Raw genomic sequence first — 25,050 nt, 5'->3', positions numbered from 1 at the left:
TGTTTCATGTTAACGTCAAAAGATGCCATGCTGGTCTAAAAATTGGTGTACATTTATAAAGTGAACGTCCTGATAGTGTAGCTTTAACGAAATGTGCGAAAACAACTTCCATCCGGGTATTTTGTGGCAAGTTTTTGAGCCGTCAACACGACTTCCGTCATACCTTCAAAATAAATGCGTGAAAGATAAGAGTTCCTCAAAGTCAGTGTAGGAATTTTAAAATTATAAGTTACCAGATATCATGATTATATCACAATAGCCTGGCGTTTAAGGTTAATAGCTATTTGACCTAGTGTTTCATTTATCAAATAAACAGCTCTTCTACAATGATCGGAAGTATGCCTTAATCACATTTTCCAACTTGTTTGTTGTACTTGTCACTCAGCTATCCCAGGAATTTAACACGACATGGTATCAGCTAGTTCGCCACAATAAGGACGCTTTTATTTAAACAACGTCCATTTTACCGAGAAAGACCAATACATTATCGTCGTCTAACAGTGGGGAAAGTCATAAGGAAACGCGCAGCTGCTGGTGAGTCGTCAAACGCGGCTGACCAAGCTAACTGTTGCCATTGGTTATCTTCCGAGCTAGCATTGTAGCTAACGTCGAGCAGCAAATGGATGCCTCAGAGGCCGCGTTGTTTAGAGTACATTTCCCCGTCTGAATATGTATAACTTCTGTGTATGTCGTAGTGTACCTAAACGACAAAACCAAGGAGCTATATTGTGTATTTACGAAAGTAAACGCGATATTGATACTAGCTCACGCGCTTGGTGGTACTTAGCATGCAATGCTAACGACACAGAGACGGGGTCACAGTATTATGTGTTGTTCGACTAAATGTAAATTCTTGTAGACATGCGATTAATTACCGTTAATGATCATGGACAATATTGCTTTTGAATTAGTGTTGTTAATATGTGTCCTCTGCATCCCCTTTGTCCAACCTGTTGGACCACTTGACAGATGCTCTGACGGTGTGCTCATGTCCCCCAAATGTGATATCAGTCTTTAAGAAGACACCTTCAAGCCTCGGCTGCATCCTCGACCTGTGTGACACCCTCTTCATCCCCCTCCATCGTCACCGTACATGCTCTTACATGAAGAGAGGAGAGAAACCAGAGGGATACAGGCAGAGACCCAAGACGTTCCCGACCAGCAACTACAGCGGCAACAGCCAACAGATGCTGCAGGAAATACGGAACAGCTTGAAGAACTTGTCAAAACCCTCTGACCCACCTAGAGTGGATATTGTTGGGAAAATGCTCCCGGAGGACATCATGAGGCAACCGGGGCGATGCTTTAACCCCAAGAACCCTCACCACAAGGCCTTACAGGAGATCCGTGAGTCCCTGATGCCGTTTGCCAATGAGGCCAGCACTTCAGCTGAGCTCAACAAACACATGCCGATGGAGCCTCCATTTGCTGGCTTTGAGGAGGTAAGGACGCATGCTTTTTTTTTTTGTTATTATTCAGTCACTACAAAGGACTTTTAATAGTCATTGTGCACATAACTGCAATTCATGATCACGAGTTGTACCTTGCTTATAGAATTGCTATTTGAAAAATGCGCAGTACGCAAAGTGGAATGACGAGTATGAAGAAAACATCCTGTATTCTCAGTTGGCTGTTCTTTTGAGGAAGTGTGTACAGGCCAAGTATGAAATGGACTTCCGTGCTCAAATGAAACACATTCAACAACACCTGTCTTCTATGACTCCGCTGCGTGGAGGGAAAAAAATGTAAACTGAGGGGTTATACTAGTGTAAATAACAAGGAATTTAATACAAATGTAGTTTTCATGGGTTTCAGTTGGTCAAAAGTGGCCAAGATAGAGTCGATTGGAACAATTGAATATATAGAGTATAATTTTGATATATTTAAAGAGCTGTGAATTATTATTAATGCACATCATTGTATTCACTGTTCAGATTAGATTATTAGCATGAACTGATGGAGCCTGCTCGGATGAGAGGTGAAAATTAAAAGGCTGCTTAAAAAAAGACCGTCTAGACCAGTGGTTCCCAAACTTTTCACAGTCCCGTACCCCTTCAGACATTTGACTTGAAGCCATGTACCCCCTACTCCTGCACACTTAAAAAAACAGAAACCTTTTTTTAATCTTCATTCATTTGAAATATTGAACACGATTAATTGGTTACTTAATTTTCTAGTAAGTCATTCTGGTGCAAAAATGACTGTTTTACACGGTCAAATTTTGATTAAACTGTTTATTCAATATGTTTGCAGTATATTTTCACATGGCTATGGCTTCAAATCACTGATAGTCTGTGCGGTATGACCCTTAAAGTAACTGCACTGTTGCTGGTACGTCTGCGAATGCTCTCATTCGCTGGTACCCCTTTCAGGAGAATCACCCATTTGCGTTTGCCGGCTTGTTACTCCTCATGACACTCACTTGCAGCACTGTGTGTGTACACTCGCTAGCGCCTCGCTAGTGCCAGCAAACACGCATGCACATGTCAATTTATCGAGGCTGGCAAAATTGTTTGTTATTACTTATCGTGTGGTTAATTTGTTTTTTTAAACCTTAGCTATGATTTAAGTCTGCATAATTCAGTTGATACAAAAAATACCTACAACCAGCGATAAAGCCTCGTTTTCGGGGAATCTCCACTGTATCATCCTGACACGCACATACATCGACAGGTTTTCACAGTGCGGGGATTGGAACACAAATATAAATGAAATCTTAAAGATTAAACACTCTTAATGCACAAAATAATCATCAAACTTACTTACTTTTTCATATAACACACACAGAGCAACAAAGAACGTCATGCTCTGTCTCCTTCCTTCATTGTGCTCTGACTGTGCACTGCGCTGTGAGACGTTCAGGCGCACTCGTAATTGAGTGTTACACGCATCAAATGCAAGAGCTCAACTCATGTACTGTAGCACATAAGATAACTAAAATATCAGAAACTGCTCTTAGTATGATGCAGCATATTTCTACAACTACCAGACACTACAACCTCCATAATAAACATGTAATGAAAGCAACACCTGAGTGTTATTATCATAAAGGCAGGAGTCCTGTTTACGTATGTTTAAGCAGGCTCCTGGTCGCAGTGTAGGGCCAGCTGTGGACTACATGACGAAGGTGACCTACCAGGACTCAATCAGGGAACAGATGGTTGCCAACCCGAGCTCAACATGCCTCAAACCCTCAGGTAGGTTATCAGTCCTCTGGGAATAACTGTTGCCCGCCGTGCCTTCTTTTGTTTTTCATCAAGACACTTCTGTCATGTTTTTATGGAGATAATCAGTCTAGGAAATTAATAAATGAGGTGCGTAATCTTTAAAATACATTTGCAGCCATGTCTTTTGACAGTGTTTGTGTTTTACTGCTGTTTTCTGCAGGTGGTGCTCACATGCAGCAGTCCCTACTGAGAAGGCCCAGCTGGAAGGGCTCTAAAGAGTCCCTGGCTCCTCGCCATGCGATGATGTACCGCTCGGAGAGTCCTGGGCCCCCTCCTGCCTTTCCACAGGGTCACCCCGCCAACCAGAGAGTCAACCCTCCCCTGCCACCTCAGGTGCGCAGTGTCACACCTCCCCCCATTCGTGGACCGATGCCTCCCACATCTTCATGGGACAACAACCCGTCAACCAAGCGTTACTCTGGCAACATGGATTATCTTGTGCCCCGCATCTCCCCAGTACCTCAGGGGGCCTGGGCTGATGGCTACCAAGCCTCCTCATCTCAGAATCAGCGTGGGATCAGCCCAGTGCCTGTGGGCCATCAGCCCATCATCATGCAAAGCTCTGGGGGAAATAAGTTCACCTTCCCACCTAGCTGGTCTCAGAACGGCACCCCTCAGGCAGACTACATGACAGGAAGCAGCAGGCAGCCTCCTCCCCCCTACCCGGTCAACCAGAGCTGCCGGCACAGCCCCACTGACCAGCAGATGCAGGCAGGTGGACCCGCCTCTTCTCCATCATACGTTAATGGTGGGAACATCCCTCAGTCCATGTTGGTCCCCAATCGAAACAGTCACAACCTTGAGATGTACAACTTAGGTCCTCCCCATTCTTGGTCTCAAGCCCCCCTTGGCCAAAGCCAGCCCCAGTCTTCATCAGGCAACAGCGGCAACTTGGATCTGTCTCCATCGTGGCAGAGCAACATGCCAGTGCGCTCCAATTCCTTCAACAACCACCAGCTCAACAGCAGAACGGCCCACCCTGCCAGCTCACAACCGTCGGCCACTACGGTCACCGCCATCACGCAGGCTCCCATCCTGCAGCCCGTTAAAAGCATGCGAGTCCAGAAACCGGAGCTGCACACCGCAGTTGCTCCCACGCACCCGCCATGGATGCAGCAGGCTGCGCCGCCTCCCACTGCCCCTGCCTACACGGAGCCCTCAGCTCCTGTTCCTCAGATTCCCGTCGTAGCAGAGGCACCCAGTTACCAGGGCCCCCCTCCACCCTACCCTAAGCACCTCCTCCAACAGCAAGCCGCGCCTTCTCCCCCCGCGTACGAGCAAGGCGCCAGTAAACACAGCGCTGGCAGGGAGGAACCCGCTGAAGACGAGGGCAACGTCGGAGACAACACACGGGACAAGGTGGCAGACAGCCCGGAGAGCAACACAGAAAAGGAGAAGAAGCAGATCACAACATCGCCTGTTCCCGTGCGCCGCAGCAAGAAAGATGAGGAGCGGAGGGGGGAGTCGGGCCGAGTGGCTTTGTACTCGCCGCAGGCCTTCAAGTTCTTCATGGAGCAACATGTGGAGAACATCCTGAAGAACCATCAGCAGCGCATCCGGAGGAGGAAACAGCTGGAGTGTGAGATGCAAAGGGTGAGAAATCCAGTGACTTTAGAATGACTTCACTTCTCTTGTAGCGTTCAGGCTTTCCAGTCTTTTACCTTTTGTGCCTCCTGTATTGTCTTTTTTCATGATCTCTTCTTTCTCTTGGCCCTTCTTCCTCTTCCTTTCTCTCCTCGCTGTCACTAACAGCCGATCTAAAAGGTAAAAGTATGTGATTGTGACGTGCGCACACCACACACTCCATTGGTTGTCAAATGCATGTCCATCCACGTCTTCCTCATCATGACTCTGCTTGTGCATGTCAATAATGTATCTTTTGTCAACATTTTTCTCATACATGATTGACTTGGTTCATTCCTAACCATGACTACACGTGTGCTTATTTTTGCTGTGTCCTCACTGTGCACTGTTGTGCTGGCTGCTCAGGTTGGGTTGTCGTCAGAAGCTCAGGAGCAGATGCGCATGATGCTCTGTCAGAAGGAGTCCAACTACATTCGACTGAAGCGAGCCAAGATGGATAAATGCATGTTCAAACGAATCAAGACCCTCGGCATCGGGGCCTTCGGAGAGGTGTGCTTGGCCCGCAAAGAGGACACGGGGGCGCTGTACGCCATGAAGACCCTCCGTAAAAAGGATGTGCTGCTCAGGAACCAGGTGGCCCACGTCAAAGCCGAGAGGGACATCCTGGCCGAGGCCGACAACGAGTGGGTAGTGCGTCTCTACTATTCTTTCCAAGATAGGGACAACCTGTACTTCGTCATGGAGTACATTCCCGGTGGGGACATGATGAGCCTTCTCATCCGACTGGGCATCTTTAAGGAAGAACTGGCTCAGTTCTACATTGCCGAGCTCACCTGCGCCGTGGAGAGCGTGCACAAGATGGGCTTCATCCACCGCGACATCAAGCCTGACAACATCCTCATTGACAGAGACGGACACATTAAGCTCACCGACTTTGGCCTTTGCACTGGATTCCGCTGGACTCACGACTCCAAGTACTACCAGAGTGGTTAGTGTCACTTTCTGTCCACCTACAGCATTTGTTAGCTGAAACACTGGCTATGATTGGACAATCAACACCTCTGTGTTGTCATTGGACAGCAAATGTGTACTTCTTCGTCTTATTTGCATCACTTTTATTCAGCTTACCTTCAGGACAGACACGATGTCTCCACCCAGTGCTCTTTGACCACTCTCTGCACGCCACTTTGTAGACTTGATTCCATGATTGCGTTTGTGTTGCTGGACCTGCAGGGGACCACGTGAGGCAAGACAGCATGGACTTCAGCAAGGAATGGGAAGATCCAGCCAACTGCCGCTGCACTGACCGTCTGAAGCCTCTGGAGCGGAGAAAGGCCAGACAACATCAGCGCTGCTTGGCACACTCGCTGGTGGGGACGCCCAACTACATCGCGCCAGAGGTTCTGCTCAGAACAGGTACACTGGTCCACTGTCGCTTGGGGCCCTGCCGTGACATCTGCTGCTTCACTGTCACACACAAAAAATGGTCACTATTTTATGTTTTACAAGTGGAATTGACAAAAAAATGGAAATAAACAAAAAAAAAATCTCTAACAGGGAACTTAATTACATCTTAAACATCACTCAGACAACATTTCTTCCACTCAATGAAAGCACTTGATTTGGTAGCACTATTAGTTTAAAACATCATGTTTTAAATCATGTATACATTCTAAAATACACCTAACTTTGGAATTAGTTGAGATCCTTTAGTTTTAGCTGTGTTTAATCTTCATTGAAGTGAGAAAAAAACTTTAAAAAGTCCACAAAGAAAGTCCTAATATCTAATATCTATATCCTGATATATAATAACCAGTCCTAATATTACAGTAAATGGATAATAGTTTCATTAGAATAAAGCCGCAATATTACATGAAAAGCCCAAAATTTATGAGAATAAACGTAGAAGCAAGTTGTAATAGTTTGAGTAATTAAAATAGTAATTTTAATCAGAAAAAACAACTAATTTTACATTAATAAAGTAAACAATTTCTGAAAATAAAATGGTAATATTGTTGGAAATAAATTACTATATTAGTCGGGAAAAAAATCATTTTTATGAGAAAAAAGTACCAAATATTTTGAGAACAAAAGTAGTATTTCTACATGGACAAAAAGTCAAACAATTTTTAGCAAAAATTTTTTAATTTTACAAGAAAGAAACCTGAATGAAGTCCACATTTGCTGAAAAAAAGTAGTTACATTGTTAGGATTTACTAAAATAAAACATGAATTTTGCAAATAAAAGCTGTAATATTCCAAAATGAAATGTGTCATTTTCAAGGAAGAAAGTGGTGATGCTGCAGGATGGGTCATCATTTTGTGACAATAAAGCTGGAAGCCGTAGTCGGGACAAGATGAAGTCGTCGTGTTGCAAGAGAAAGTTTAGCTAAAGTAAAATTGTAGTTGTTGAGATGAAAGGTCGTCATTGTGGGAGAGTGCAGTTGTACTTGTCTGAGAGAAATGGTCAGTGTTGGGACGCTCCAAGCATGAGAAGGCTTGTTTAATGAGTCCATGTGTCGCGTAGGGTACACCCAGCTGTGCGACTGGTGGAGCGTGGGTGTGATTTTATACGAGATGGTGGTAGGACAGCCCCCCTTCTTAGCAACAACACCCCTGGAGACGCAGCTGAAGGTAAGCCGACTCCCCTGAGCTCCTCCGTAGTCGCCATGTGACCTCCTGAGTCTCTGCTGCCACCAGGTGATCAACTGGAAGAGCACGCTGCACATCCCCCCTCCCGCCAAGCTCAGCCCGGAGGCGTCCGACCTCATCGTGAAGCTGTGCCGCGGCCCGGAGGACCGCCTGGGCAGGAACGGCGCCGACGAAATCAAAGCCCACCCTTTCTTCAAGACCATCGACTTCTCCAGCGACTTGCGGCAGCAGGTGGCGCCGTACATCCCCACCATCGCTCACTCCACGGACACGTCCAACTTTGACCCCGTGGACCCCGAGAAGCTGTGGAGCAGCGACAGCGACGGCGAGGACGACCTGGGCGACATGGGCTGCTGGTTCCGCAACGGCAAGCACCCCGAGCACGCCTTCTACGAGTTCACGTTCCGACGCTTCTTTGACGACAACGGGCACCCGTACAGCTGCCCCAAACCCATCAAATACGAGGGCCTCAACGAGGACGAAGCGGACTCCGAAGGCACCGAGCAGGAGGACGCCAGCAGCCAGTTGGCTCAGGGCCGAGACCTGGTTTACGTGTAGGCCCCGGGACCTACTAGAACCACTTGAGAGGTACTTTAGTAGGAAAGTGTCCACTGCAGCAGGAAATGAACCTGCCTACATTGATTAGCATTTGACTTCTTCTTTCTATTGGCTCCCAAAATGCGTAATTTATTGACGTTAGCGTGGGTACTTTGATGTAATTTATTATGTGCTGCAATGGGGACTTAGCCACATCATAGATAAGTATTGATTGCTCCAATTTCTGATTTTTTTTCACCAAATATAACGAGGGTTAACTATCAGTCTCGGCGTGTGTAGAAGTAGCCGCTTGATTGCTCTGTTGAACTACTAGTAGCTTTTGTTGGAATTGCTCTAATTTATACCCATATTTATAAATGAACTTGTACACAGGTGATGTAAATATGTTATTTCTCTCCCTAAGGGCAGGCCCTCTTCAGTGTCCACTCATGCTGCCTTCTTCTTACACTTTAACTTAGTGGTAGTCACCTGTCAACCAAAGCACTACGTAGATAGGCGGGGCTTGTAACGTTCTCACTTCCTGTCCCGAAGAAACACATCAGCTGTCATTTCTATACGGGACAGATGATTCCATCGCCTTCACTCTTTGTACTCTGAATGTAGGTTAGACTTCATTGGCCTTGTGCACTGGTTGTGTGTTGTATCTGTGTGTACATTGTTGCTCTGAAAGGTTACGTACATGCGGGGGAAGACGGTGATGATAAATCAAGAATGTAAAGAACAAAACGTGTTTTACACATGCAAACAAACCATGTATTCTTGTTAGTAGTCCATCATAAAAACTGACTGAGCGCAAAACGCTTGGTTTTGTCCCAACTTTGTTCAGACACACACATTTTCCATCTTATCAGGGATATCCATCTCATTTTTTATGGGGCCGGACTTCTTGAGGTGCTCCGATCGATCGGCCACCGGTCGGTATCGGCCGATTTCCGTGAAAGATCACGAGATAAGTGCTTTTCAAAGACGATACCTGTGGCTTTGGTTCAGCGTAGCGTCTTAACCTGACTGGCGTCTTTGGCAGCGTCGTCCTCTCACTATCCCCTCCCACAAAACAATGGCAATCATGTCTGCAGTGTGGACACCTGCCACGGAAACGATCTAGTGGTGGTACGTAAAAAGCCGTAATACCGCATTTGAAGAGCAAACAATTGACTGAGTATAGTGTGAGTTTTCCAGGCCCACGGTGTGATCATTCAGAAGGCAGCTAACACTCGCGCGTGGGACAGTCAGAAGTCCAAGCTAATAACCCGAAAGATAATTAAATTCATCGGACGAGATGAGGAACCTTTCTCAGCAGTGGAAGTCCTTTCTCACGTACCTGGACGTTCCACCAGTGTCTCGCGTCCAAAGTCTCCTCTGGAAGTTTCAGCATGCAGTGACATCCAGTATGTGCTCTTCAAAAAGTAAGTCGAATATGTTTTTGTCGAAGGTGATTTTGTTCTCATTTCATATCACATTGCCAGTAGCAGGAGCGCACCCTGGAATTCTGGGTCCCATGAAAAAAAAACAATGACTCATTTTATTAGTAATTACGTATTTTTTGGGGTCCACTGGGGCAATCAAGGGACCTTAGAATTGTCCAGACTTTTAGACTTTAACCCCTTTATACGGCACCCCTAGCCAATAACATTCATGATAAATAGATAGAAACATGTATAATTAATCCATGTGATCGGTATCGGTCGATTTCAGTCCTGGATGATCGGTATCAATTGTCAGCATAAAACTCTGATCGGAGCATCCATAATTTTATATTTTTAACCCACCAAATGGCTAATACTGTCATCAGAAATTAAATCAAAAGCAAAGATCCTCTACATGACAGGAGCGTCCTGCTGTGCGTCAATCTGCTGTTTTTAAATACTAGTGACTAGTCAAAAGATCCTGTCTATGGCAGGAGCACTCTTGTCATGAAGGGCCAACTGCAAAACATTAGTCAAAGATCCTCTGTATGACAGGAGCTACTGATCCAAATTTTAAGAGCAGTTGAAAAGAATTTACATTTCAGGTTCTATAACCATGAGGATCTTTTAAGAAGCCTTCAGCTCTTCCTTTTGTAGCTCAACAATCTGAAAGCGTTTTTGCCTTTGCCATCAAGAGTGCATGACAGTGTGAATACCTGACAGAAAACGACTGATTCTGGCTTTTAAAGGCTGTGGTCAACTTTTGATCAGCTGGTGAACCGCCCATTGTTTGCAATAACTGCTTACTCATGTTTTGTCTCGCTCTCATTTCTTCTTTTCACATTTTTAAGCTGTTTAGAGCTGCAATAAGATCCAACAGTACCAAGTGTGTACTGCAAAAACGTCACAGTACAAAAGTTTTGGTATCTAGGAATCTACTGCAAAAATGTTAGTCAAGCCCAGCTTTTGAACTAAACTGGTGGGCCGCTAGTTGACTAGTATTGCATATTGTATACATATTGGTGAACATGTCAAAAGAACACAGTGCACAGCATGAAAGACAAACAAGTTAACTTAAACAAGCTTATTTTTAATGGATCTGCAAAATTGTTTGAATTTCCAAAGAGAACTTGTGAACCTCCCGCCCAAAGTTACCCAGTGGCACACCTCGCATAATCTTACAGAAACCTTTCCAACCCAAAGAAATCTGCATGCAGGTAAAACAAAACAACCCTGATGGGGGGGGGACCAACAAAAAAGTGAAAAGAAGGTAGAAATGAAAGATAATAAACAGGACACATAATTGCTGTTCTCTGGCTGGAGGAGAAATTCAAACGCTTCGGCATCAGTTTGGCTCCGCACAAGAAGCGCAAACGGACGAGTTATATTAAAGTGTAATTTCATTGGGTGGATGTGGCTCCGCCCACTCCACAGCCCCCGCCCCTGTCTTCCATATAAGGCACAGGACAAAATAAACCCCAATACAAAAGGAGCTAGCCACGCCTCCGTCGCTTGGTAACAAATTGTAATCGTTGAGCAAATACTTGACAACACAAACCTATGAGTGTACAAAACATTTCAGCCCCTACTTTTTTTTTTTTCCTTTTACCCTAGTTTGACTTCCTCTGACTGAGGGTGATTTCATGGACATTGTGGGGGATGGGGGGTGAAGGGGGGTAAGGAAATATTAAAAATATGAGCTTGTCTTCCTTTTTTTTTTTTTTTAATAATCTTTAAAAGAAAAATGACAAGAAACATGAGTGGATTTCTGCTTCTCTCCAAAATCAAACTGCTCATGATGGAAAGTGGAAGAAGATGGCGCGGGTTAAGATGGATGAATGAAGTGGTTTACGCTTTTATTGTGATGACGAGTGTCAGTGTTGTCATGAGACGGGTTAGAGGGTGACAGTTAAGAGTTAGAGAGCGAGAGAGAGAGAGAGAGAGATGTCTGTGCGTGCACGTGTGTGTTTTTGTGTGTGTCGGCGCCAGTTGTTCAACTGCAGCACTTGCTCTTCCAGCCTGTGACTCCGCCCCCACTGCTGATGTCCACATTTTCACTGTTCGGCTCTTTTACGGGCGTCTGAAAAACACACCACAGCAAATATAAATAAACACACACTCGCTTTATTAAATATGACCGCTGGGTGGCGTCAATTCTCGGGTGTCAAACGACATGAGGATGATCCATGACGCTGAACGACGGCAAAGGGCTCCTGTTGTATAGAAGATCCCCAAACATCTGCAGCGTCATGCAGAGCATCTTTCTTGCCAGTTGTAGCATTGTCATCCCTGACTACAATTTTTTTCCGCAGATTCCCAAAAACAGCAGAGTGCTCCTTTCTTACGGAAATAATCTGTAACCTGCTGTTTTTAGGTCTGGTGCAGAAACATTGGCGCAGATGCCCAAAACACCAGTCCTCCTTTCATATGGACCATCTTTGACTAGCATGTTTCTGCAGCAGATTCCCCAAAACAGCAGTGCTCCTTTTTATATGGAAGATCTTTGAATATTGTTTTTTTGCAGATGATGCTTCAAAACATGGTGGACTAGCGTTGTACTAGCGTTGTACAATGTAGATCCTTCCAAACAGCAGAGCACTACTGTCACATAGAGGATTTTTGACTAGTGTAAAATACTACATTTCTGACTCCATTAGCCCAATGGTGACGTAAGCCTTTTAGAAGACGGCAACCCAAATGGGAATTATCGTGACGTGAGAGCAACTTCATTGAACGGCCCCGATACAAACTACAAGTGTAATGCAAGTAGAGCATGTCGCCAGTTCAAATACAAGCAGCGTAGGCCGTCATGACAAAAATGACAGAAGTTTCCGCACCTTTTTGAGGATGTCTTCTGCTAACGTGAGGAAAGCCTTCTCGATGTTGATGTTGGCCTTCGCGCTTGTCTCAAAAAACCTAATGCCATGCTCCCTCGCAATCTGGGGAAGGAGAAGGAGAGCAAGTTAAGCCCAAATGGAAAGGGCTCCCTGTCCAAAAATAAAGCGTCTGATCTCCAGTGTGGGGCAGAGATCGGGTATCACCGCACCCCAAATGCAAGGACCACTTAAGACTTCCAGCACCGATCACAGTCAGTATCTCTGTTTGCCACGAGGAGTCGTCAAAAACATGAAGGCTTCATAAAACACAACCTTCAAATAACAGCTTGGCAGGCATCACCAGACCACCTACTCTAGTGGACCAGCCAGGAACACCTTTCATAGAGATAACACTAGAGGGTTATGTGCGGTGCTGGTACAAACTTTGCTGCACACTAAAATGGTCGCAAGGCGATGTTTATTTTCAGGCATGATGTCATGACACAGATAATACTGCATGGATGTGTATTACTGTCGTTGGCATGTCTTCTCACGGACAAACGCAGTACAGTCTGAAGGGAAAACTGCACTTGCCCATCATCCGCAATCCTTATGTGAGACCATCAACACACGTCTCTCTTTTCTGTGCGTTCTAAAGATAGAAAAAGAGATAAAAAGAGATAACAAGACATGGCGCAGTACTGCACGTAATGGGACACATCTACAAAGACCGCCATGACAAACCTTAGCAGCTCCAACATGTAGCGTTACCTACATACTGTGTGGTGTAGCTAGTAGCTAGTAGCTAGCCGGTGTGGTGTGGCCAGGTGTCAATATGCCACTAACGTAGTTTGATCAGAGTAACAGTTACCATGTTTACGTGCAGTCAATATTCCGGTTTAGGTCAATATTCCGGTTTCTGAAACATTTGGAATAACTCGTTTAAATGCGTGATGTGAAAAAACAACAACAAACAAATGACAACGTCTCGACGCCCGGATAACGTCATGACGCAATGCGTGTCATTTCCGCTTGTTCTTCCTGCATCCAAAGACGACGACAGCAGCCTTTGGTGCTGGTACTGACCCACCACCAGTACTTGACACTATTCTGTCTCACTTTCTTCATTAATGGAAGGTGAGAACGTGAAGAAAGAGGAAATGGAGGCGGAGCTATGCCATCCACATCCACGCTACATCCACCAGAGCCCCCCCGGACACTTTGGATGAAGGTGTGTTCGTACAAAACCTGCTTCGTGTAAGTCCTCGCTCACCTTCTGATGGATATCGCGCTACATTGTTACTTTTTATGTTCCCAAATACCAGAAACTCTCCGACGACACCAAGTTGATAGATTTGTCACTAGTCGTGCTTGAGAAAATATGTCGCCAAGAGGGTTTGGAATGTCCCCAGATCTAACAAGGCGCAGGGAGGGGGGCGCTCACAGCAGTGATGAGTAAGACACACCTCCGTGTCAAGGTACAAGAGAACAGTGCAAATCCAGTCGATAGCGATATGAACGATAGGTTTGTTTTGGATATCGTGCTTAAAAGAAATATCAATATTTAAAAAATGTCGATTCACCACCCATCCCTAGGCGGACTAAGTGTTTCCCATGACGTGCATTCTTAGCTGTGTCTTTTGTAGCTGTTTTTATATCTTTAGAACGCACAGAAAAGAGACGTGTGTTCATGGTCTCACATAAGGATGGTGGATGATGGGCAAAATTCCAAAAAAGTGCAGTTTTCCTTTAAATGTAAATTACACTTCCCACCAAGGCTTAAAACGTGTACCCACCACCTTCCAAAGAAAAACGTCATGACTTTGCGTGGACTACATCAGCGTGTTACCTGCTCTCCCTTGGTTTTTGGTACAACCCTCTTGTCTTCCATGTCACACTTGTTGCCTAGTAGCATTCTCTCAACATCCTCATTCGCATGCTGCAAAAAAACAGTACCAAATCTATTATTACATAATATGCAACATTAAAAACAGACACTGCTCACCACAGAAAGGTTATGACATCACCGAGACTGGCGGCATCGGCAGTAATGAGCAGAGTGGCGGGACAAAACTAAAAGTATTCGACTGTGCTTTTCGACGACCAAGTACCCTAGTAGGAGATTTCAGTGACGGTGGTTTCAGTAACTAGGACTATCCTGTGATAGGACAGTATTAAGAACCCTAACAAACACAAAGTATCGCCCCACAAAGTCCCTGAATGCAACCTCGCTCCCCCACAAGCCCACCTTACATGAGTACAGCTCTATTGGGTTAATAGCTACAAGGCTCAGTATGAGTAAAGGAAGGAACCACTTTAGCTATTGTGTGCGACACAGTGCTTTTTGTTGTGTGTTTTTTTTTTTTTAAGTACTACCTTAACAAGCAACTTTTTGTCTGGCCACTTCAGTTTTAACACAAGTGTGTGTGTGTGTGTGTGCGTGTAGTTGAGTTCTTGTGTTTCTCTGTCCATGTGTTTGTCAGTTAGCAGGCTACTTCCTGGTTCATGGACGATTACTGAAGACATTCCAAATGTACGGATGCCATTTATTGTCCATTCATTTGTAATGTCAAAGACTGTATTTGGATGTGCTTCTTTATCCACATACTCACTCAAATGTTTTCCTCTGCAATGTTTCATACAAATTGGTTATTTGTTGGTCATTTTTTGCATAATCCTGCTGCTAACAACAATCCAAACATAATAGGAATGGGATGGTTCATATTTGGACTGTAGTTTTCAGTGGCGTGGCTGTTTATCACTGCACACTACTACCCCGTCAGCCATCTAATTCCACTAATATTGTTATCCACATAGCGATTGTTACACCTTGTTTTGTCACCCCTCCCGCAATTCCCTTTTCTTGTTTTCTCCATCTACCCAAACTTTTTCCAGCGAGGGCCGCATACTGAAAAATCAAAGGATGCAAAGCATTTACATTTAGAAAATTTAAAAGCCATGTCGAAATGGACATTTTTACAAAAATATTTCAAGAAAATCAGTTATGTCGTACAGTTTTTTTGTAATGTACTACTCACAAGAAGTTAGATGCATTTCAGGATGAACCTAAAATGTACTCATCTATAACCTAATCTGAGCTTCTCATGTCCAACATGTTCCAGTACTTGATGCACAACTAACAAAACAGCTGCATATCCCTAACTTTGTGTGAGTAAAGTCTTACGTCTTTACTCTATAAGATGTTTTTCAACTGTATTATCATATTCAAACTTTTACTCAACCTAAAACTGCAACTTTATTCTTTTGTTTCTCATAATATTACAATTTTTTTTAATTTACATTTTTTAGTCTTTAATATTTCAAATTTATGCTTTTTTTCTGTTAATATTTTGTCTTCATTCTTGTAAAATGACAGCCCATTTTTACAGATTTTTTGTTTTTAGTTTTGCTGATTAATTGCATTTTTAGAATGTGCCCCTGGGCCATACTTGGGACACCTCAGCTCTACCTCAACCCAACCAGGCAAGGCGGACGTCCTTAAAACCTAAGCGTGATTATATTTTGGGTGTATACTTTTTGATACAGCCCTGACTTATATTGGATTATATGGTGCAACTTTGTGTGTTTCAACTCTCACTTCATCAATGTTGCGCAGCCACTTGCTGATGTTCTCAAAGCTCTTGGAGTTGGTGATGTCATAGACCAGCATGATGCCCATGGCTCCTCTGTAGTAGGAGGTGGTGATGGTGTGGAACCGTTCCTGGCCCGCTGTGTCCCTACACAAACACAAACAACATATTTCTATTTGTTTCACTGCATTTGTGTCCCCCTTCCATCATTTAAGTAAGATTACATTAATCACGTTCTTATAAGGAATGGGACATCTCCTCTGGCAATAATGGCTTTGTGTCACAGTCTATCAGTTTGATGTGCTTGGCACACATTTCTACATAAAGCAGGGAGACACGAGAGCTCCACAGCATGACTCTGCGCTCAGACTAAAAATAGTTCCTTGGCTTTTTTGCCCGTTTACTTGTTTTACAGGATAATGCACAATAAGCTAGTCTAGATCATTTCAGTACAATCCTGTTACTTTACGCTCCACTAGGGAAAATACACCTGTACAATCCATAAGAGCTTTATTGCTGGTGGATAACTACATCTACGGGACCTCTTACTCCTTTTAACTGTGAACACTTAGGACCATTATTTATGCAAGTTACACAGCCACATAATGCATTCCAAAGACGTCTTACACGATTTTAACGTACTGTAATCACTCTGGTTATCAGAGGCAGATAATGGTCATATTGGTAATCAGAATAGTCTCTAAGTCTTGTCACATTCCAACAATGCCTTCACCTTACTGTGTTCATCTCACTTAGCCTGACAAAATCACGTTGGAACTCGTACGCGCACAAAGGCCTCACACACGTCTACACTAGCACGCCTGGGAGATGGAAGCTTAGTCAACATTCATTCAACACCACTCACAAGCAGAGACAAGGAAGCAGGCTTACAGATGAAGCAAAATAATAGCAACAGTGTTTGTGTTTTTCCTATTGTTGGCATGGCCTTCTCACCATGCCTTAGAAGACCAATTAACAGTGATTACGGTGATGACACATCAACTTAAAGTGTCATCATTTCACACTCCCGTGCAGTCATGTAGGGAAGTGAAACAACAATACAAAGTGAAAAACTTAAATGCCAAGCAAAATGCGCAAAAAATGTATTAGGAGTTCTGCTTTTCACTTCCTGTCATGTCCATTACATGAGTGTTGCTGTCGGTCCTGCAGCGTACATTCTTGCATGAATGTCAGCCTGGAAATATTACTGTTCACCAAGATGAATGATGACAAAGCACGACAGTGTTTCCCATACATTCATCATTTGGGCCACCACAAATAGATCTAGCATTCCTTTTTTTAATAGATTTGGGGCTACCCGTTCACCCTCGCTCAAACACACACAAATGGGACTGTCTGTGTATCTTGTCGTTACAGTAAATGGCATCTAGGCCTGTCACGATAATCGATACGTTGATTTATTGAACGATCAATAAAAATGAAGCTGAATTTTGCGGCTTCGATAAATTGACACGTGCATGCAAGCGTGTTTGTTTACCTCGTCTCTCTCTAGCGCTACTTCGTCTCTCTTTACCACACAGGCTGGATGACAAGAGGGTTCACTCTGCAGCTGTCTGTGCGTGTTGGTGCTACAGTGGAATGAATGGAGAGAGTGAACCCTCGTCTCCTCTCCTCCCCCCTTTGCCCCAGTACGAGGAGGCGGGGCTACCTTGGCTAGCAGCAAGTTCGCCTCATGAGCAAGCATACGATTACATGAATGAAGGCACAAAATCTTTTCTATGGCGAATGGGGATATTTCGGTTTGAAACAGAATGAACAAGGCGAGCGCATGAACACCAACGACGGACACCAACAGTGTTCCCAACTGGGAAAGAAACTACAGATGTAAATGCGGTAAAAATAGTACGCCGTCACATAGTTTGGGAATTAACAGCACGTGTGGGCTCCCGCGACCTGCATGCCGAACTTGGCACAACACCGGCAGCGGAGCCTTTGTCCCGACAGCCAATGCTTACTGAGACGTTTGGCAAAGTAAATATAAAGAAAATAGTGCACACTCACAGTATCGTTCACTATATGTTAAACCTTCCTTCTGCTTAACAGAGACAGTCTATTTTTTATTGTTTTTGGTTACTATTGTGAGTTTTATTAATGTGCAATTTTTGCTAAGAGACAGAGTCCATATTATTTTCATAGTTTTTTTGGTATTTTTGTTTATTATATTTAAAAGCTCTTGACATTCCAATTACAATGTTAAATACTCTTGAGAAATTCAAGTTTATTGCTTTTGATATGATGTACTCTCATTATTATGCCATATAGTTAATGAAAAAAAAATGGTCTCAAAATGTTGTCAATATCGATTATCGACAATAATTTGTAGCACAATTATCGACCAGCAATATTTATCGTGACAGGCCTAATGGCATCATAACTCTGCTACAAAATCAAACCCACCCATAAGTCAATAAATTCATGTTCTGTTGTTAAATAAGGTTTAAAAACATGAGATAATATCTCATGTTTCTTATGAAGCAAACCAAAAAGCTCAGTTTTACCCATCCACACACAAAACACGGAGTCAGAGTTTTTGAAAATCTCCACTCTGAGTTTTGCATCATGGCCAGTTATCCAAATTAGACAACGGTGACATCTCCGCCCCCTCCACCAAAACCCAACGCCCTACCAATTTTATTTAATATAGTTAAGAAACAAATAAAAAGCATATGTAATGTGTATTTGTACAGTTTATGGGGACCAAACGTAAAAAAATCTATCATCTCCTTCACTGATTTGCTCCTACGTTGCAGCATCAATGATGGATTGATTGGATTACATCATAATCGATTGAATTTTATCTTTGCAGTGTTGAGAGAAAGTGGATGGCGGTGGTACATTTGATGGAGAAACTCATTAAAAACAGGACACAATAAATCAAGTTTTCATGGTTGTTTAGCTACACAGTGTTGACAACAGACTAGGGAAGACTAACACAGAAATCTTCAGACAGTGACAAACATTCCCGCGATCGGACGTTTACTGGCAATTTTAAGTATATGCCTGGTAGTTTTTCTGTAAAAGATTGTCATCCATATTGGACGTTTGAATGAATGAATGTGTTGTACGAGAATTGAGGAGAAAAGAAGCAGGACTGGACTACAGTGAAAATAGTGCAGCTAGCATCCTGGTGGACTGATGAACATTTCCTGTTGCAGCATATTTGCGCACTTGAGGGAGATATGTCACACAGATGTTTGCCTCCACATTACTACACCTTTAGACGTGATTCCAATCCTTTTCTGCTCAGACATATTTAAATATACAGAACCTGGACATGCACGTAAAAGTAAAAGTAAAAGTAAAAGACACCTATCATAATAAAAAATAATGCAGGTCCCTCACCAGATCTGTAGTTTGATCTTCTTTCCTTGTAGTTCAACAGTTTTGATCTTGAAGTCTATTCCTACAAAACAAAACAAGAAAAGTGGACAAGATCATTGAGTTATCATCACCGCAATATTGAGTCACGAAATCTAATATTGATGATTATTATTCTTTCAGAGAGGTCACAAAGTCAAAAGGATGACTTTTGCACTGGAGGTGTTATTTTGCTGTCCAAATAAGTAAGCTGTCACTTCAGTTCCAAGTCAAAAGATTGTGCTCGGTGTACAAGTTCAACAAACAGCTGTGCTCGTGGTGGAGCAGGGCCACAGGATAATGAAGAAAGCGCTTGCCAAAGGGTGACTCACAGTACTATGCACACCCTAGAGAGAGGGCGGAAGGCGAGTAAAGTTTTGGGGGGGAAGGAAGGAGGAGAGGAAGAGGCGAAAGCTTTTGCAGGCAGAATGGAAAGGTATGCATACATCTGTTTTAGCACATGACAGCAACTCTTGCATGTTGTTTAGCACATTACAAGTAACACACAGTACGGGCCATCAGGAATGTTGCAATGACTTAATAAGATGTCTAAAGACAAGCTGTATCAGGGTTGTGTGTTTCCCAGTGAGTTGCACAGGCAAACTGTCAGCACACCTCTGGTGGAGAAAACAGCGTTTTTTTGTTTTTTTTTTAAAGTTAAATTTAAACGGCTAAAACAGAAAACACATTAGAGTCGTCCCTCGCCACTTTGCAGTTTGAATTTCACGGCTTCACTCAATCACGGTCTTTCAAAATAAATTCATAAATTAGCGCTGCTTTGTGGTTGACTATGGCCTATTATTTTTTTAAAACGCAAATTTAAGCAAACTCTACGTATTGTGGGCCTACATTAAGCGTTTAAGCATAAAAGTAGATAAATGAATGACATTATGAATATGAGGCATTCATTTAAACATGTGATATGTAGTATTTTACACTGGTCGCAAAGTGTCCGTCATGTTACATTGATGAGACGAGCCATTGCAGAAAGTACGCGGTCCAAAAAAGAAAAAAAAAGGAACTCCCGATGCTAATGTGTGAGTCTATGCTACATTTTATAGGTCTTATTTTCTGTTATTAGGTCTCCTATATTGGATAACACAAATGTAAATGTGACTATGGGGTGTTATTTCATATCCTACTTTGTGGAAATTTACTTAGCACGGTCGGGTGTGGAACCAATTAACCGCGATAAACAAGGGTTAATGAATACAATGTTTGGCCACCTAGCAGCAACTCCACTGGAGTGATCATAATTTCAATGTCTAATTCATATTGAGCTTCTTAAATCACAGTGCAGTCAAGGTTGTTTAATAATGAACAATTTGCACTACAACTCTCCAAGAGAAAGTATGGCTAATGTGAAGATACTCACTCACAATACTTGTATTATGAAAGATAAAGTATTACTTCAAATATGGGCTTTATTGCTATAAATGTTTTAGATGGCACGGTTTGACTCTGGAACAGCTAACCTTCACTTCTGTTGTTTCCTAGGAGGAAATACTGTCTCTGAATTTGAACTTCATAAACTTTGGTGGATTGCGTCCGACCTTTATCGTCCCACTGTGTTATTACTACATTCTAAACATATATAACCTCCAGTAAACAAGGCCAACAGCTATTCAGAGGCCGGAAATGGGGATGAGTGACTGATGGGGGGGGTTTCCATTTGGGAGTATTTTGAGAAGTGGCTCTGTATCTTCATCTCCAAAACGCATGAGTGCGGTGCCTGCTAAACATTACACAACAGTTTGTCATCTTCCTGCCACATCAAGCATCGATCCTGTCTTAGAATGAATTTCATCATGACACTCTCAACCTGCAAACACTTCATTAGTTCAAGTGAGTCATGCCACGTTGCTACTGTATGTGTGTACACCAAACTAACCAAAGCAAGCAACATGCCGCCCCGGTGTGTGAATTCATATGAAGAGTCAATGTACTGGAACAAAGGCGTGTCCGCCATTGCAGTCTATGTTATCAAATGTATACAGACATCAATATGTTGCTTGGAAAGAGGGCTACAGTTTCCTACAATTGTGAGACTTTTGAAGGTGGAGGAAATAGTCTATGTTAATACTCTGGGCTTCATTTGCAAGGAAAAATAACTATTTTAATATAGTCACATTTTTACCAACTTAAAAAAGAACAAGTGTTTTCTGGTGGCCAGATGACACAGTTAATTGTGTGGAATTGATGGTTGATAATTGTGTGAAAATGGTGTGCACTACTTGGCCTCAACCAGCAGAGGCGCTGTTGATTAAGTCTCAACTAGTTTGCCCGGCTAAAGAAGCCGATATTGTGTCAGCTACGGCAGTGGTCCCCAACCTTCTTTAATCCACGAACTAGTTAGCATTCCAACAGACCTCTGGCAAGGTGGGGGTAGGTCAACTATGATGCGTTCAAGGACCGTTGGGAATAAACGGTGTGAAACAATGAAGCATAACAAACTTTAAAAACTAGGGCTGTCCCAATCCACATTTTTTGGCTTCCGATCCAATACAATTTTTTATAGTCTTGCCGATCCGACCCTTTTTTTCTTTTTAAATAATAAGCTCTTGTTACAAACATGAATTTGTGGAATTGAATATGGTTATGAAAATAGCTCTTCAAAGCATTACAAATAATGCAACCAAAGTATTTCTGAATTTACTTTATTGTTACAGAGCAGGACCAACAATATTGTTTGGCTTTCGTAACAAACCTCTGTGATTCAGGTCCCTAATAAAAGTCCATCTAATAAAAGATCAACATGGAAAAAATGCTGTGCAAAATACTAGATCAATTTGTGGTGTGATTTGGAATATATGACGTTTTTCTTAACAAACTCTCTTCCACGCAACAGTAATTTTTTGACGGTCCCTAGTATAAACAACTAGTGGTTAGAGCAGCAATTTCCCTGCGAGCAGTGACGGAGCCAGAAAGTTTTCATTGGGTTGGCCGAGGTGAGACCATAACTCACATAAGGGGTGGCAATAAGTTGATACCTGAAATGTCTACATGGCCAGTGGGGTGGCCAGAGAGGGACCAAGGGTGGCCACAGCCACCACGGAGCTCCACCACTGTGTGCAAGCTCCCTGCGCCATGAGACAGCAGTCCGGGCACTGCCGCTGTCGCTACAGAGCCAAATATCCAATGTCCAACGTGAAACTAACTTCACCACGGTACACCGCGGACATGTCTGCATGGTGGTGATCTTCAAAATACAGTGGATCCGCAGCTGACAGTAAAAGCTTGTAAAAAACTATGAGCTTTTTAACAGTGTATTACTTTTTCCAATTTTTTTTTATTTGTTATTTTTATAACTATCTAGTTATTTACAAAATTATTTTTTAAAACGTGTCTTTTTTTTTTCTTCTTTCCATCATTTCTGCTGAAAATTTGCCACGGCCCAGTTCAGCCCTGCCCACGAACCTGTACCGGGCCACGTGCCGATGGTTGGGGACCCCTGAGCTATGAGAAATTCAGCTACATCCATCCAGGTTTCAGCAAAGGCTCCTATAATCCAGCCAGACAGCATTATTCTGTGTAATCAAACACTGACGTTGCTACAGGAAACACTCAGGGATTCTACTGTACCATTAAAAACAATGTATTGCCATAAAAGCATACTTATTAATTTCCACAACATTGGATAAGGAAGCTTTAGGAAACCCCTAAAGCCTAACCAGCATCTGTAATTAAAATTCTACGTGTTACCGTGTTTCCTGATTGTCAACGCTCCATGGCTGCTAATTTAATTTAACATTATATTTGACGTGTTAGGATAAACACGGGTGTTCATCATGTTACATAATGTTTGATATGAATGCAGATGTAAAACAAAGATAAGGATGGGTTTGATGGGACGACAAAAGACTGTGTAATCCGTAATATGAAATACATTTGAAGTGCGTTTTCAGTCCCTTTTTCAGCACGATCCTTGACAAGATGTTCCTTTTGGAATGTTGGCCATAATTGACAACATTTTTTTTTTGCTAATCGTACTCTTCTATTTGAGAAAACCCCCGTTTGCACAGACTGCTTTTGTTTCATAATGTCAGAACACCTCAGTTTCATTATAACAAACAAAAAAAATCCCCAGTATGGATGATTCTGTTTGGAAGTCAATGACCACAAGGGAGGTTACAGACTTACAGTATTTGAAGATGACACAAAATAAAGGGATGATGGCTTTCCTTTGAGCAGAGATATAATGCTTTTGCAATAATGAGACACTTGTGGTAGCGGTTGAATATTTTATGTGCGTGGATTTTACATCATCTGTGACAATTCACTTGTGAGCGTGGTATAACAATAAGAACTCGATTGCTGATTAGTCAACATCGTGACAGTTTGCTTACTTTTTCCCGTTAAAATCTGAATGTGTGCTGCCCTTTAGTCTTATCACCTCAAATTGTAGTCTTCATGCAAGTCTATTTCGTCACTGGCGAACACAATTTGCACGCTCTTAAGGTCTCTAGCGGTTAATTGAAAGTTTAAAACGTTAAAAGCAAATGATTTGTTTGGAGGACAGAAAGTAGCACGGCCCTGATGCCCCTACTAGCCTAGGGTAGCTAGCGACGTCAGAAAATGACAGCAATTTGCAAGGCAACAAAGCTAGTTATACATCTTACTCAATAAGCAGCCTTTGACCAAACAAGTGTCACAATATGTTATTAATGTCGAAGACAGCTTGAACAGAGGTTACTTGGGTTTAATAGCTGGTAAAATTGCACAACTTGTCAACCCGTAAAGAGGCCCGGCTGGGCAGGGAACAAGCAAGCTATGACTGTAGGAGTCGGCGTATGCATTAGCACGGTGGCTAACCAAATGGGCACAGTGCAGGCTTCAGGGAGAACGTTGAAATCAACAACAACAAAACATATTTGACACAAACGCTTGCCTTGTAAGTGTTGCTTACCTATGGTGGAGATGAAGGTTGTGTTGAAGGCGTCGTCAGAGAAGCGGAACAGCACACAGGTCTTCCCCACGCCCGAATCTCCGATCAGAAGCAGCTTGAATAGCAAGTCGTACGTCTTCTTAGCCATTGAAAGCAGTGAGCGTGTAGCCAAATATGTAGAAAAGTACGATCTCCTAACACAACTATGTGAAGTCTGAAGCCAGCTCCTAAGCCAACCTGACCAACTACCCCGATTTTGACAGTTTGCAACCCGGGATTTGTTGATTAGCTTTGGCAAGCTATTTGGCTATATACCAGTACAAAATAACTCGGTAGAGAAGTTTTCCCAAAAGCCCCGAGTGTTTTTTTTTTCTTCAAATCGCAAGAAGAGGCACTGACAGCGAGAGGTCCTCCAGGGTGATTCCTCTTTTCCACTCTTTCTTTTCTCCCACACAGTCGGGACAAAATGGCTCCTCTCTCTCTACCCCGATTCACTCTTTCTTCATACTAACGACGAGCTAATTCAAATTCTCGGCACACCCCGTCATTCCAGTGCCCAGCGACAAGCTAACCCGAAAAATAACTGAAGGTTAACAAAATTCACTGTCCGTACAAAGTTAATGAGCTTTTCTTCCCGGAGAGATTACAACCGAAAGGGAAGACGACCGCCGTCGTCTCTCGAATAGGAGTCAGCACGGCGACACCCTACTTGACAGACGCACAATTGCCCGCCCTCTTCTGTCAAAATTCAACAATTTTATTTGCTGAATATGCTGTCATTCAACAAGACACTCCAATTTAATTGGTCGCTTTCTTCACTAAACATAAAGGGGTGTGTCTCACTGGGACAGAAAGGGCACACGTTACGATGCTAGACGGTTGGACATTCAGGCTCAACTATCCGTTAACTTCACTAGATAAATAATGCTTGGTGATCCAAAATGGCCGCTAGTT

General features: G+C 43.1%; 2 protein-coding genes across 4 annotated transcripts; one reads left to right on the top strand and one right to left on the bottom strand.

Moving 5' to 3' along the window:
• The first annotated feature begins 366 nt into the window (after nucleotides 1–366).
• On the top strand, nucleotides 367–11,150 carry lats1 (large tumor suppressor kinase 1). Of its 3 annotated transcripts, none has more exons than XM_054762122.1 (8): nucleotides 367–534; nucleotides 970–1,442; nucleotides 3,083–3,197; nucleotides 3,388–4,820; nucleotides 5,217–5,799; nucleotides 6,045–6,227; nucleotides 7,339–7,445; nucleotides 7,512–11,150. In XM_054762122.1, exons 2-8 carry the CDS (start codon nucleotides 1,104–1,106, stop codon nucleotides 8,019–8,021), a joined length of 3,270 nt encoding a protein of 1,089 aa, XP_054618097.1. In that variant the 5' UTR covers nucleotides 367–534; nucleotides 970–1,103; the 3' UTR covers nucleotides 8,022–11,150. The 3 variants fall into 3 exon arrangements, with proteins under 3 accessions (XP_054618097.1, XP_054618096.1, XP_054618098.1); XM_054762121.1 differs by having other exon boundaries at nucleotides 3,080–3,197; XM_054762123.1 differs by lacking the exons at nucleotides 6,045–6,227; nucleotides 7,339–7,445; nucleotides 7,512–11,150 and adding an exon at nucleotides 4,980–4,991 and having other exon boundaries at nucleotides 3,080–3,197; nucleotides 5,217–5,363.
• rab10 (RAB10, member RAS oncogene family) lies at nucleotides 10,497–24,792 on the bottom strand. The gene is made up of 6 exons (XM_054762131.1): nucleotides 24,118–24,792; nucleotides 19,197–19,257; nucleotides 15,842–15,980; nucleotides 14,093–14,182; nucleotides 12,265–12,366; nucleotides 10,497–11,507 (listed from the first exon to the last, which is right to left on the bottom strand). Exons 1-6 carry the CDS (start codon nucleotides 24,242–24,244, stop codon nucleotides 11,421–11,423), a joined length of 606 nt encoding a protein of 201 aa, XP_054618106.1. The 5' UTR covers nucleotides 24,245–24,792; the 3' UTR covers nucleotides 10,497–11,420.
• Nucleotides 24,793–25,050: the final 258 nt, after the last annotated feature.

This window comes from Dunckerocampus dactyliophorus, chromosome 19, assembly GCF_027744805.1.
Source record: "Dunckerocampus dactyliophorus isolate RoL2022-P2 chromosome 19, RoL_Ddac_1.1, whole genome shotgun sequence".
Lineage (NCBI taxonomy): Eukaryota > Metazoa > Chordata > Actinopteri > Syngnathiformes > Syngnathidae > Dunckerocampus > Dunckerocampus dactyliophorus.
Note: the sequence above shows the minus strand (reverse complement) of the source record. Positions and strands in the feature narration are given on the sequence as shown.